Source organism: Cariama cristata, unplaced genomic scaffold (assembly GCF_000690535.1).
Source record: "Cariama cristata isolate BGI_N322 unplaced genomic scaffold, ASM69053v1 scaffold3051, whole genome shotgun sequence".
In the NCBI taxonomy this organism is placed as follows: Eukaryota; Metazoa; Chordata; class Aves; order Cariamiformes; family Cariamidae; genus Cariama; species Cariama cristata.
In genome coordinates, this window is record NW_009600890.1 from 67520 (window position 1) to 83118 (window position 15599).

Sequence of the window (15599 nt, forward strand, 5' to 3'; positions counted from 1 at the left end):
TATCATGCACCAAACATCTGTGGCTTTCTCAAATTGTCTCTCTTAGAAGACCGATCTACTTAAGGGACCTGTCTTGGGATACAGATTGTAAAGTGCACACAACCCTTTCTAAATATGGAATTTATTTAAACAGGGAGCATCACACATCATTTGCGAGTTGCTTAAGACAGTGCAGCCTGGCTTAACAGAATAAAGGCTGAACATATAAATAGCATCACAGTTCCTGCAAGTAATCAAAGACATATTTTGAAATAAAGCTTGGTGCTCAACATGGTGCTGAATTTATTGCCTTGAAGCCACGGATTTCAGGCAAACAAAATTCTAGTTCTGAGGCGGTTTTAACAACTTTTCCTGGGAGCTAAGCAATTCTTTGCTTACAACAGCACTGAAAAAATTACCGATTCTTTTTCTGCTTAAGTGTTCTCCCCCCACCCCCCAAGCTGAAACTAAAGCATGGCTTGAAATGTTCAATCTGCAACTGACACGTGCAGATCAAGATATTACAAACCTTCCAGATTTCTACCCTTTGAGACTCTCCTCCCAACAATTCTAATTTCTGTACATAGTGGTCAGGTTTGTTCTCAAGGTTTTTTGAACAACTTTCATCCTAGCCCCTTGCAAAAACTCCATAGTGCCTTATCGGTTACCTTCTCCTTAAACAAACTTACCCCTTCTCTGTTTCAAACTGCTAGATTTGACAGCTAATACATTTAAGAAAGAGACAGAAAGAGGAGTCGAAATAAATTTGATTCAATGTCTGTAACAGACAGGGCTGTGTGTTTACACCTGAAGAAAATACCTGGTTGATTGTGTTTTTACCACATTGTTATTTATTAATCCAGAAAAAAAATGAGAGAGAAAACAGATTACTGAGTCAATGTCCAGACCTGATTCCGCCACTCGGAAATGGAGGCGCGCAGCTACTATTGCAGTCGTCTGTTTGCCTACGCCTTTTCATGCATGGGTTGAACGGTTAAGCAAGACGATTACAGAGGCTACATGAATTGTTCTGCTTTGTGGGTTTTAGAAATACAAAAGGAGGAGCCTCCTAATAATCAGACTACTGCTCTTCTAGGGAAGCCTGAGATGATATAGGGTATATCTGGTCTTTTCTAATTCTTTATACTATAGCTGTGCGTAGATGCCTCGGTTTGGATCTGGGGAGGTTATTCTCTTTAAGCTTCCTGTATGGAAAGAGCCATACAGAGAAAGGAATCAACATTTTGCAAGTGTACAGCTGAAGTGCAGGAGGACCAAAATTCAGGTTTAGGCACATTTAGGCACTTAATTGAGGAGCACAATCACTTTCTATAGTTACTAGGAAAAGACTGACATATCTAGGTAGAATGTAGCCCACAAAAAGCCTCCTGTGTTTCCTTTACATTTCTTTCTACAGCAGGTAAGCAGAGATTCCTACTCATTCTCCAATTTTTTTTTTTTTTTTTTTTTTTTTGCAGCTATCTGCATCCTGTACGGATTCTGTGGAAGAGCTGGATTGAACTGAAGGGACTTTCTTGTTACAACACATCCCCTTATTCCCCTCCCGCTGCCAGGATATGTGACAGCACAAAACTCTTTAGAATCGATTTAGTACTGACACGAGCTTATTGTAGCTGAACTCAGTTGCTACCATCATTCGCAGCTGCACTGCTGAGACCTTGGTTTACAAGGCCTTAAGTCCTTAAGAACTAATCAAACATAAAACTACATTTAAAGCTGCTACACTGTGCTTTTTGTGATTAAAAGAAAACAGTCTATTTTATTATCAAGCAGGTATGCAGTAAAGACACGAGGTATTATTATTAAAAAAAAAAGATTTGGGCATCAGCACAGGTATATTTGGAAAATACAGAAAATTAAATTATTTTCACTGAACTTTGCGGCTCATAATTATTTTGCTGGAACCCTGGACACTGAATCATATTGGAAATAACAGAAGGGGCAAAAGCTCGGGAAGATGCATGTGCAAAGTTGGGGTTTGGAGACAGAATATGCAGCCTGACATGGAGTAGCTGCTCTATCCAGGAAAATGCTGTTGTAAAAAGAGGGTCACAGACTTGTTCCCCTTCTTCCCACCTACCCTGTACAGGGGCTTGATTTTGTTCTTTCTCTTTGCTCTGCCTCTGTGGTCCCTTCGGTCTAACCTGGACAACTGGATTTGACACCCTACATGGTGACCCAGACCCGTTTGAATATGGTGCACAGAAATTAAAGATAAAACTGTAGACAAGCTCTCCTGGGACAGCAGTTAATATTCTAGAGCTTACACAGTTCTTACAGCTAGGAAGCCCAAAGACACCTTCAAACATAAATTATCTATCTCCATAGTAAAAACTGTACTAGTGTAACGTAAACTTCTTTATAAAATTATCTGTTCAGATCAGTTCAAATCCCAAAATGGGTATTCTTCCTTTAGAATCTCCCAATTAATTTAAGATGAAAAAGTAGGAAAAAACCCTAATTCTTAGAGTAACACAAGTGTTACTATGCAGAGGTTTGCAGCAGTTTAACTGAAATGCTCACATGCAATTTATAAGCGCTTCCCCTCCTAATCAGGCATCATAACATCCACATGGGGAAAGCTAGTTAGTGGAAAGTAGGTCTCTGTTTACTCACTGCTGACTCCAAGGGGGAGTACCATAGCTACGGTACCACCGCATACAATAATGTCGTACAATACACAGACGAGTAAGAATGGATCCTGCAGGCTCTCTGATGAAAAAGCTTAGGAAGGAGGTGGAAAGCCACAGGCAATTTAACTAAAACAAACCTCTCCCTTTAAAGCCATCTAGTCTTGAGGAGGTATTCTGTAAAACAGGCCAATCCTCCTGCAGCTTTCCATATTCATGTATGCATAAACTTTATATGCTGTGAGAAATGGTAAGAATTTTGAGGTTATCATTGGTAAATAAATAAATAAGTAAAAAAATTCAACAATACTCTCCTGAATTTGTCTGAAGCAGGGATACTGAGGCTTACAGCCCCTCTAGACCCATAGGTTTACTCTCTCTCCAACCTGAGTAAGCGTATGGGGAGTTTACTCTCCCGAATTTCATTGAGAAGGCCTTGCTACACAGATGAAAAGGTCAGAGTTAAAAGAGGACAGAATTACTGATCAGTCCCTTACCTGGTCTCCTTCCAGTTGCCGCTGTTCTCTTTGCACACGATCATCACACACAGACTGGGGTGGAAAGGGGCCTCTGCAGACCACCGAGTCCAACCCCCTGCTTTTCACAGGGTCGGCTAGAGCAGGTTGCTCAGGATCTTGGTTAGTCAGGGTTTGTATACCTCCACAGATAGAGATGTCACAATCTCTTTGGGTCACCTGTTCCAGCGCTCAATCACACTTAGAGTAAAAAAGTTTTTTCCTACGTTTAAGCAGAATTTCTTGTATTGCAGTTTGTGACCATTGCCTCTCATCCTGTCACTAAGCACCGCCAAGGAGAGCCTCACTGCCTTCTTCACACCCTCCCATCAGGCCTTTATAGACATTGACAAGACCCACCTTGGCCTCCTCTCCTTCAGGCTGGAGGATCCACCCTCAGCCTTTCCTCATCTGACGGACGTTCCTCTCCTTTAATCACCTTAGTGACCCGTCACTGCTCCTGCCTTAGCGTATCCATATCTCTGTTGTACTGGGCTGGGGCTAAGCTGGACACACACCACTCAGCGCAACTACAGGAATGCTAAAGATTGACATTGAAAATAGCACGCTGGAGGAAGCCCACCAGAACTACATGCTGGAAAGTTAGGAAAATACAAAGACCCTAAGCTTCTTCACAGTGCCAAAAACCTGACTGTTGACAAAATGTTCTGTATCAATTTTACACATCATCTTAGTCAACTCTGGGACACAGACCTAGAATAAGGATTCCTTACAAACCAATTCTAGCACCTTCTCCAGGTAAAACTAGAGCCTTTAAAGGTAATGGCCAATGAATGCTAGTTGTTTCTGACTTAGCTCTTAAGGAGTTAAATAAATTTGTATCATTAGGTATATGCTTATATCCAACAGACATATGTATTGTACTTACACAGATACCACAGCTTTTTGTTAGGTAGGAAGTGCAGCCTCCTTCAGGAATATAGCAAGTTTTATTTGTTATTGCTCACTTTGGGACTTCCCCAACTTTCAACAACCTGAGGATGTTTCCAGTATTTGTTTTTTTGGGTTTTTTTTTTTTTTTCTTTTTTTTTTTTACACAATAAATACAGCAAGAACTGTATTTATTATTTATTAGACATTGTTTGCATGAGTTTATAGTTGCTAGAACTAATGAATACAAAGCTAAACAAAACTAAGCAAACAGATTTTTAGATCAAACAAACAGAACCACTTCTTGTATAGTGAACCTTCTCATCGGATCTGCTGGGAGGAAAGGATGGGGATGGCACTGTGCGTGCTGGGATACCAGTGGGATGGCCAAGGCTTCCGAAGACCTACCGGATAGATCAATAGCTGCTAATGGTACAGATTTCTGAAAGTTCTGGAAGTTCTCCATGTCTCCTCAAGACTGCAAAGATCAGAGAATATGTCTGTTTAAAGTGCTGTTAAGTCAACTAGGTCCTTGGTTAAAATATTAATCCTTTTGTTCAGCATTCCTGAGTCATACCTACAACCTGTATGACCGTGTGTGATATCACAAAAGCAGTGATAGGGCAGAAAAATTGTTTTTTTCTCATGTGGCATCTGCAAAACTTATTTACCTAATATATATCCCTGACCTAATGGTTGTGTTTTGCATTGGAAAATCTCCTCCCTCATTTTTGTAAACTGATTAGCCAGTAGCGCAATTGTATCATCCCTCCCAAATCTTTCTTCAGTGAATTCCACACCCTATTTCCATTTAAAATCTCCTTGGGCTCCAGTCTGAGTTTTCTTCTTGCTCCAGCCCAAAGGCAGTAAATGCAGATTCGCCCTGACCTGGACTGGATGTTTTTTCCTTTTGGGTTACTTACAAACCTCCAAGGAACGGACAACTTTCTGGTCTTTACAGATAAATGCAGTAAAAAAAAAACCCAACAACCATAAACTGTGTTCTGAAAACCCAGCGAACCGAGAATATCCATGCCCAGACACCTGATCACACTAGCAACAACGCAGGCAGGGTGGCACAGCTGTCAGTCTCTCCGTGTGGCACATTCACAATTTGCACACCATCTCCAGGGGTACAAATTTCATACCCTCTCCCAGAGCAGCCAGTGACCCTTTCTCGATGGGGTTGATTGCTGTATTAGGAGGTAACATCTGTGTGGTGCAACACATTGACGTGAGGTGAGAGCTTTCTTCGGGCAGCAGCAGAACGCTTCAAAATAATTCGGAAGAAGCTGTATCAGGCAGCAACTGAAGGCATGCACTGCAGTGCAATCAAAGAAGATGATCAACAAACTAAATTAGAAATGTGCCCTTTCTCTTTTACTTCCACACCAAACATATAATAACTTACAGGAATTAGAAATATTGCATTGTCATACCTTTCTAGCCATATTTTGCAAGAGACTGTTTTTGGTGTTTGGTTTTTTTTTTCTTCCCTCCAGAGATATCTGCTCATTAACCTTCGCTGGAAGGGAAGGAAAACAAAGTGCAATAAAAGCGCAGCAAAACTCAGGCTAGACCATTGGAAAAAAACCCAACCCAATCTATTTTCTGAAACAAATCTGGATTTCCCTCAATTCAGGGGACTGAATCTTGGCCTCACAACAGTTTTGTACTATAAAATGTATTATCTTCCTTGCATTCACAGCACCAGCAGAATCAGAGTCTGGATGCTTCAAATCTTACAAGTGACAATGAAGTACACCTTTCCTTTAATTCTAGACCAGATTTGAAAACTCTCCAGGAAATTCTTTTTCAGATTGTTAGTTACAGGCTCTAGAACTCATTCAAGTCACTGTGAAGGTGTCAGTGAATTTTTCAGCAACATTTAAGGTGACCTTTTTTGTGTGTATATATCTATATGTACATGTAAATTACAAGTGTGTGTGTGTATATGATCTGTTTACATGCAAAAATGGAGCTGCTGTGCAAACCGACTGACTCCTAACGTACCAGCTGAATTTATTGTAACCTATTCTGGCAGATCTCCCAATTGCTCTGTTACAGAAAATTAGTACTATGCACGTTCTGATCTATTAGGCTGGTGATGGATTCATAGGCAGAAATGCCCATGTGTACAGTGAGAAACATGGAAAGAAATGTTTGTTCAATTTTCAGTAGGCCTTTGGAGCTCAGAGACCCAGCAAACATAATGCCAACCGATGCCTGTCTTGAACTGAGTTCATCTGAAGTAAAGATGTACAACGTCTGATTTTTATCACCAAGAGAACTGCCACAAAAATCACATTTTTCTCTTTAGAAAATATAAAATGTTCTGCAGTTCTGCCTAAGGCTTTTGGACACTCACATACTTGAAAACCAGTGTTTTGGGTGGGTGAGGAACACTCTGCAGAACAGCTTTCACGAAGCTGCAATGGGCCCCGACAGTGCTTGGAAAAAAGCACGTGGATACTGAAAATCCAGAATTAAAACTGCAGCTTCATCATACCCATTGCAAAGGTCCAGGCCTCTCAAATCAAGGTCAGCAGAAGTGAAACAGCCTGAATTCAGAAGAGACAGAGGAGATCTAGGTTGTAGGGACCTTCTATATGTCAATCCTCTCTCCAAAGCTCACAGTCTACTGACTGACATCGTTCCTCCTGCAGGTTTGCCAGGGGCTCTGGCACCAGCATCCGGTCAGCCGTACTGAACCGTATCCCCCCATGTGGTACCCCATCCACAGAACCCTCTCCCAAAGCCATACGCCTCTCCTACTTCCTGGGGTCCAGCAAAGCTCAGTCATTTCACCAAAGCTTTATCCACCTGGTGGATACCTTGAAGGAACATACATAAAGTCAGACAGCACAAATAATAGCCCTAGGGTCACGACTGGCTTTTAGAGTCTTTTGGTCTTTTCCAGATCCAGCTCCACAGTGCTTTAATTCTTTTTTGAAACACATCCTGTCCACCCAGTTAAAACCCTTAATTATAATGTAATCTAAGATCTTCAGACTTTCTCTCCCCACTCCCTGGCCCAGGTGTTTAAGTATGACATTAGCTAGAAAATATGCTTCTCGTGTGTCCCTTTCGTGATCTAACCAGAAAGGGAATGCAAGAGAAATTGCATTTTTGTAATTATACTTTAAAGGATTACTTATATAGATATTTAAGGTCTAATTTTAACAACTTGCAGAACTTCTAGGGGAATTCTAATATAGTAAACCAATCGGCACGATCAAGAGAAAGCACAGCTAAGCCTTTAGTAACCCACACCACCTAAACGTACTTAAAGCAAAAACGGGCTACACGTAAAAGTAGAAAACAAAGTGCTTAAGCAGCCTGTGGGTTGCATTAAACACAAGCTGCTGTTGCCAGAAATGCATCGACTCTGCCATGTCACAGGAACTGGGCGCTCCAACACAAAATCAAAATCCACCTCACATCGCGGCACAAAGGCAGCCAGCTTGGGGCCCGGGGGAAGCACGCTGCAAAGCAGGAGGCCTCTGCAGAGAAATACCTTTCACTGATCCTAGACAGTTCATTCTATGGAGTGTCCCCAGGTGATTTCTAACTGCTACGGTGATGAACAGGCTGAAAGGCAATATCTCTGATACAAAAAAAAAAAAAAAGGAAGAAAAGAGAGCAACTAAACAAAGGCTGCTCAAGTCGCTGACAGAAGTATCCAAAAAATGTAACTATAACAGTAGCAAATTGTTTGGCATGGACATAAAATGCAAGTTTCAGAGCTGAAGTCAATGCCTAGATGAGAAAGAGATCATGAGAAGATGTTTCAATTGGGTATTCAGCTCCGTGAATGCCTACTGCATAGTCAGACAGTCCTCCGGAGCATTTGGAAATGTAGTGAGTGCTGTCAGGAAACAGTCTGTTCTCACATTTTCATGCCTCCCACTAAAGCTGGTCTGTCATCTGAGCAGAAGAGATATATCCTCTATAGGGAAAAACATTGCAATAACGTAGTTCACTAGGAGAACATCTACTTAGAACAACGTTAACTTGGTTTGTGCTTTGAGGAAGACAGAAATGTAGGTATTTTGGGTACGGGGTGTGGGATGGGAGAAGGTGGGAAAAGACTTACTGCACGCACGCATGCTTTCAGTAGAAAGCTTCCTGATGGTGAACCACATGGAGTAGAACTACAGAAATGTCAGGATCTACTCTTTCTCTTCACTGGCAAACACTGCTCCTAAAACAATGGTACCTAAACAAACGCCAGAGAAAGAGTCGAGATTCCTCATATCTTTCAGATAAATGGAACTTTGCCAAATAAGAAGCAAATGGTAGAATAGTGCAGCAGCGACAAAAGCTCTGATCCGACAGTCAGGGCATACTGCTGTGCTCATGCAGGGCCTCAATGACTTTAATAAGTTCTCCACAGAAGCAGAGCAGTTCCTTTGTACGCTATCAGCTACGACACTAGGATCTAATTCAGTATTCAGCTCCACATCCCCATCATGTTGGCAGTAATTCAGAGTTGGTGAGACAACTTGTACGGGGCGGGGGGAAAAAAAGGGGGGGGGAAAGTGGGTTTTAAACCTCTCTCATTTAATGTTATTTTTTTATGTGTCTAGCATCAAAGCATTTTTTCACTTCTATTTAATCAAAATTAATCACTAAGATTACTACAGTAATTTATGTTGGAGATTATTGAAATGAGTGTTTTATTAAAATCTGGTTTTATTAATAAAACACATTCTGGCTAAGGACTCATGTGAGGCTGCTATTAGAGACTATTAACTGGGAACCAGGAGTTAATCATAACAGTCACGCTGCCAGGTCCTTTGACAGCAACACACACTGGCTTTGTTTCTGCTTTTACTTTTACTAGCGTGTTCAAGTCAGTGAGTTACCCTAGCACACAAGCGGTCAGAGTAACTCCCGTAAAATAGAGAAAGGCAACAAAGGTACATACATCTCAATAGTTTTGAACAAAGAGACTCACCAGCCTGATTAGTTGTGATGCTGACAGCAGCAAATTGTCTGGAAAGCGTACTCAAGTCAGATACCCCGTTGACTGCATCAATCTCAAAAGTGTAATTGGTATGTGCCAAAAGGTCCACTACTGTCACCGTGGTGTTGGTGAGTCCAGTCTGACGGGGTAAGAATCGCACGTTGTCGCTACACGGCTCACACATCTTCATGTTTCCTCCACATTTCTTGCAAACGATGTTGAAAGTGACATCTTTCCGACCTCCAGTGTCAAGAGGCCAGCTCCAGTCCAGGATAACAGACGTCTCGTTGATGTTAGAGATAACATTTCTTGGAGCGGATGGTGGTCCTGTAAAAGGAAACAGGAAATCAGAGGGATGAGATTTTCTGTAGTGCTCAAAGATGGGAGTAACAAGGGTGCAAAAATACACAAGTCACAAGCGCAAATAACCAAATTCTTCTAGCTATTTCCTGTAGAGACTCCTGGAATATTTCACTGGACTACAGACCTAGACTATCAATGACCGTGTTTTCTTAGAGACAGACAGTACCCTGAGGGTGCAGTTCAGGACTGAGGGCTGAAAATATTGGTAGCATTTTAAAAATCCTAGCTCTCCTTCTCAAGTCTGACAGAGAACAAGAAGGAGAAAATGAAAATAGAAAGACAAAAGCCCAGCCCACCAATTTTTGGTAGCCTGTCCAACATGTAAGAAGACATGGGAGGCAGCGCATGGTTGACTGCAATGGGACATGAGAGGAAGCAAGCAAGCTGCTGAGATACAGATGGAGGAGCGAGAATGACAGCCCCGAGCATAATGATGCTACTCACTGGTGCAAGCCATGGATGGAGGATCTTTCTCAGAGCGAAAGTAATTCTTTTCACACCTGCAGTTCAGAGACGCATCTTCGTAGGTAGAGCTGTGAGGCGGGCATTTGGCACACTTCACGTTACCGGCAGAGGCTTTGTAGAACCCAGGTCGACAAGCTGCAAAATAACAGGAGTATAGTTTTAAATTCCATAGACATCTCCTCGATTTTAACATGTGACTTCGTTACTGCTCTGGGACCTATCCATATGTAGATCACATTTTGCAGACGTTTATCATCTAAAAATCACAGACTTTTCTCATAATGAGGAAGCTGATGAAAAGAAAACCTCTTGGTAGAACACAGGTCTTCATGCATCAACTTGTATTTGCATTTAATTTTGTGTGGAAAACAACACAGTGTATTGCATCGCTAAGAAGAAACATTTTCTATGTTGCATTTTGAGAACTCCACTTTTTTTCCTTCCCTTCTGGTCAATTTACCAGGTCATCAGCCCTATCCTGCATAAGCAGCGAATTTTCTCCTCTCTCTGCTCTCAAAGTTTGCTTACAAGGGTGCACTAACTGTAAACTACGTCTCTTCATTTCAGCAGGTCTAAGCAAGCCAAAACCAAGAAAATAACCTGAACAGTGAAAGACCTGCTCTATTTCTGAAGGACCAGGCATCAGGCTCCGTGAGCTGCTTTTGATACTGTCAGGAACTCGCATGGTTTGTCTGAGGAGGATGTTTTTTACAATAACCCAGTCCTCTAGGGACAGTGCTTGAACCCATAAAAGCTGCTTCTGAAAAACTCTGGGTGATGGTGTTTCATTAACGCTGGCATACTCCTGCTGTTTTGAGTCCTGTTGCACTTTAGATTGATCCAGGGCCACATTTCCATCAGAAGGAAACAGCCTTTGAACTAAGTTACAGAAATGAACAGTTTAGCGGATAACTTTTTATGAAAAACCCATGCAGTGAAATAACACTGCCGACTTCTTTCCACCAAGATGATATCACCATCTGAAAATAAATAAAATAAAAAAAAAAAGAGATCAAACCCAGATAAGAATCAGCAGACTATTATTTAGCTGCTGCTTCCCTTCAAGACAGGCATCCTTCTCCAGATGGAATTTACCAAGTAAAACCATTCTGGCTGACCCTGGTCACCAGTAGGTCTGTACTCATACCTACAACCACACACAGACAGACAACATCACAAAAGGGAGCACATCTTAAAACGCACTCCCCTTTTGCTACACGTCGGTTCCACAGCAAACACTGCATAACGCACAATCACACCAGGAAAACCCCAATACATTCTCATTACAAACCCAATGTGAAAAAAATAATAAAAAAAAAAGAGTAACACAAAGAAAAACACAACTTCTTTTTGTGTCTAGAACCCAGACAGCTAAGCTTAGATAAAATTGCTGAGGACCTCTCATTGAATTAAACGCTCATTTGAAGCCAAAAGAACGGGTTCACCAGTCTTAGTGTAAGCCTAAACAGGGACACACTTTTCTGTTTCGCTTATGGAGAGGAACCGATTCATACATGTAATATAAAATCCAAGATACAAAACTATGTGGTCTTTTGTGTTCATTCATGCAGTGCCCAAACAGAAAAGTGTTTGGATGGGCAGCCTGAGGTGGGAAAAAAGTCAGAATAAAAATCCCGGCATCTTTGTAAGTGACAGAGAAGAGAGGCAAGCTGCAGCATGAAACTGGATGTTCAGCTTCCACGTTATCACCCCTAACCAAAACCTAACTGAACATCTGGGTTAGGCCAATTTCTTGATTAGTTCCTGGTGCCAAACACCCGAGTGAAATGCCCTGGCAAGTAGAGAGAGAACAAACCCCTGTAGAGTCGTATCTCCTACTCTGAAACATCTTAATAAAGGAAACCCTCCTCACGCTGCATTGAGCACAGTGTGAGAAGCATGAAACCTTTCAGAAGGAAGCGCTAATCCCAGCTCCTCTTCGCCACCTCGCAGCCCCTGCAAACCAAGGCGCTTGGCTGCAGCTGCTACTGCCGACTTCCACGCTAGCAAAGCAGCTGGGAAAGACACCTCCTGCTCCAAGTTCTCTCCTGCAAGCCCCGAGGAAACAATCCCGAGTTTGAATCTCTGAGGTGTGGGGCTCAACAGGCAATCTGTGAAAATTGCTAAAAACAACCGGGAAGTTCACCGAGCCTAAGGCCAACCCGCCTGGTCTGGCACGGCCCGTCCCTTCTTGTGTTTCCCTCTCCTCAAGGGCTGCAAGGCTGTTTGGGGATTTTTGTTTAACTGGAGGACATAAAGGAAACCTAAGCCCCTCTTTAACATCTCCACTAGGAAAAAACGCAGCAGGAAACAGAATCGGCTTTTTCGGTTTTGTTGTTGTTACTGTTGCAGCCTTTTAAGACTCATCTCTCATTCCCTCCCAAATACTGCCCCACGATACCTGTGCCCTACCTACAGCGAGCCTCTTTGGGCTCCCTCCGGCTGACAGAGGAACCTCAAATGATTTTACAGTCTCTGGGCACAGCACGGCCGTTCCTGGCCCTAAGACAACGAGCCAGGCAGGGAAGAACAGATGCCAGTCCCGCTCTTACCAGCACTAGTAACTAAGCAAACACATGAAGGAATAAACACCGCGCTACATCTGTCCAGCTAATTATACAGCACCTTCACCAAAACATCCCACGGAAACTTACTGTCAGGTATTAAACTCAAATAGTTTCGCTTAACCATATCTACTCAGCTTGAAAGGACATTTTTATATTTATGGGCTGGCATACACAAGACAAAGATGTATTTATGAATACATACATTTTAATTTCTTATTTTTTTTAAGAACTTTATATACTAGCTTAATGTAAATATTGGAAAAAACCTAATAACCTAAAATTGAACCTTTGTCATAGGGTTGGTCTTCGTACAAGACACAATTTCCACTGCTTGTTAAGCATAATTTATTCATAGCATCATAACACATGAGCATTCATTTAGAGAATGGAACTACGGTAAGACTGTTTATTTGGGACACTTTCAAAGCACCTACCACCAACATTTTAATACAGCAATGAATTTAACATAAGTAAACAAGCTTGTGTAAGAAATGGACACATTTTGTGAGGTGAGGAAGAGAAAGGAAGGAATCAAACTGCTCCATTAATAAATGTCTCTTTCAACCCTCGGATGAAAATCTGTAGACCTCATTTAAGAAAAAGCGGTGGTGGTGTGAGGCCAGAGAAAAAAGGATGAAGAAAGAGGAGCATGCAAAAAGTACACCGGTAACATGAGATCTGGCTTTTTCTTTTCCAGAGGGACAGGGATTTCATCATTTTGTGCTTCTGCTATCGCGGTACGAAGCGAGCAGTCGGGGCAGGGGGATGAGCCGGTCGGGTCCCTGCCGCCCTGGTACACCCTAGCAAGGGCATCCCAATCTCGTGTCTTCCCCTCAGGCTGTCTCACCCTGTCTGTCTTTGACTGTCAGACCAATTTAAGAATATTCACAACTGCGGCCCAAAGGAGAAGAAAAAGTGCAATTATACTTGAAATTGAAGCTTGGAAAGGGGTATGCCAATAGAAAATGTTGTCAATGAACTTACTATTATTATTCTTTTCCTGGTCATTTTTTGAATTCTAATATAGAAGAGAAAAAAAAATGAAGCTGTTACTTCAAAAGGCATTCATTTATTTCATGTCAGAAAAATTGAATTACATGAACGGATGGAAGAAGGTTTGGCTTTTTGAGGTCAATACCATGGCTTTGGTTTCAGTCAGGTTGAAAATAAAAGGACTAGCATAGGAAGTCTACACAGAATCTGTAATTTCAGCACAGGAATTAGCTGTGAACAGCAGTTTCTTCTTCTCAACATTTTCTTCTAGAAGCTAAGAAATTTTCCCTTCCCTCACAAGGGGGAACGATGCGAGAGGAAGTAGATGCAATGGGCTGGAAAGAAAACCTCTCGGTACACAAAATGAGTAAAGGAAACCTTGAGAGTTTCTACACACGTGGTATAAACTGTACAGCGAGGCTGTCTGGTTTTGCTTTTTAAAGTCTTCTCAAGTCAGATGTCCGATACCTGTTGGCCCCAGTGACTTCTGTGATAACTCCAAACTGCAATATTGTTTCAAAACTATACGCAGTCTGGTTTCAATCTCTTTTATTTCAGTGGGAGCCATAGTGACTTTATTGAAGTCACCTACTGGTAACAATTTCAGGACTGCAGTTGTCCTTGTTACTGTATGAAAATGAATCTCCTTCAGCTATAACTGAGGAGTCTGTCTCAGAGACAGAGAGCAGAGAAAGTCCTTTCAGTGAAAGAAAAACAAATGCATGTAGCAATCTACAGTAGTTACTGCTTAAAGAAGTGTGACTTTTTAAGAGCAAAGTGAATTTTGCCTCTGTTTGACTAATCTCTTTGAGACGAAGACGTGGTCCTAATTAAAGGTTAAATGATTCATTTCAATTTGAATTAATTTTATATTAAAATATAAAGCTGTTAGTAAATAGGAGCATTTTAGCATCCCGACCCTGCAGCCCTCCATACACAGAGCAATATCACCAACTCCCAGCCGTAAATACCAACTAACTAACAACCTGAGCCCAGGTTGCCTGCGCAGATGACTTCCCAGCCCTGGTACCCCAGGCCTGACGGGGCCCATTTCCCTGCCCAAAGTCAAAGCAACTCTTTATTTGCAAAATGAGCCATATTCCCCAGTCCTACAGGAACTCTGCTTTTTGTGCTCTGAGCAGAGGTGCGATGCTTCGAGGCAACGCGCTGGAAGCAGATATACGCAGCCATGAAACCAGGCATGCAACGGGCAGCAGCCACCAAGCCATCGAGTGTTTCCTTCCTCTGCTCTTCAATAAAACAGCCCAGGGGCAAAATGCCACTATGGCATTAAACTGCAGCATTTAGAAAAGAAGGGAATTCAATCATAAACCTGTACAGCTCACAAACACCTTAGTATTTCCTCATTACCTGCAAGATGGATGACAGCAACTCTGGGACAAGCCTCCTGTCCCTGTCCCCTGCAGAGAGGACAGGGAAGCATCCCCCATCTGTGTGGTCCACATCAGAGGGGCTTTCCAAACTACTCCCGCCGTCACCTATGGAAATGGGATGCCAATAAGCACCAGTGGAGGTCCTTATGCTGGACCTGAAGGCACAGGATGACCTTTGGCTGTGCTGGGAAGGGAACGCTACCAACTGGCCTGCCTCCATGCCCATGTAGAGCCCTGCATCTCTGGAATGTTCTCAAGTCCCTTTTAAAAGCATTTACATGGCTCTTTTCTCACTAGGCATATTATGGTCATGCTCTGGAGATGCCAACAGCGTTATGTTTATCACCAGTAACAGAATTGCACGTTCACCCACCCGTACATAGGTGCGCACGTGCAAAATGAGATGTAACACAGCTATCAGCTTATGAAAACGGATGGCATAACAAGTAGCACAGATTAACCTTATAAAACTTTCAAAACCATTTTATTGTCTTTGGGCAAGTAATTTCTTTCCCTTCTTGTGCTCGTTTATATCTTTGAGAAACAACAAAAAGGTGAAAATTGTGATTAACTTGGAAGATTTCAAAACTGTTCATTTCACACTTCCATCACAAATTATATCCAGCCATACATGTTACTCTTGCTGTATTAAAAATAAAACTATATAGATACGGTATAGTTCTGGCTCAGATACATGAAGTGTAGGAAATAAAGGTAAAATTCCACCCTAAGTCATCCCGCCCTCTCTTTGTATCATGTTATTCACAACACTGAAAATGTCTCATTTTTTCCTCCCTCGCTCACTACGGCAC

The 15599-nt window shown here is 42.1% G+C and overlaps 1 protein-coding gene across 1 annotated transcript in view; it reads right to left on the reverse strand.

Annotated features, from left to right (window-relative positions):
* Positions 1-15599, reverse strand: part of EPHA3 (EPH receptor A3) — a 152204-nt gene that overhangs the window by 65209 nt on the left and 71396 nt on the right. The window contains exons 2-3 of the mRNA XM_009710208.1: positions 9813-9968; positions 8997-9332 (exon numbers count right to left, since the gene is read on the reverse strand). Of these exons, the coding sequence (XP_009708510.1) occupies positions 8997-9332; positions 9813-9968 (492 nt within the window). The remainder of the gene's footprint in view (positions 1-8996; positions 9333-9812; positions 9969-15599) is intronic.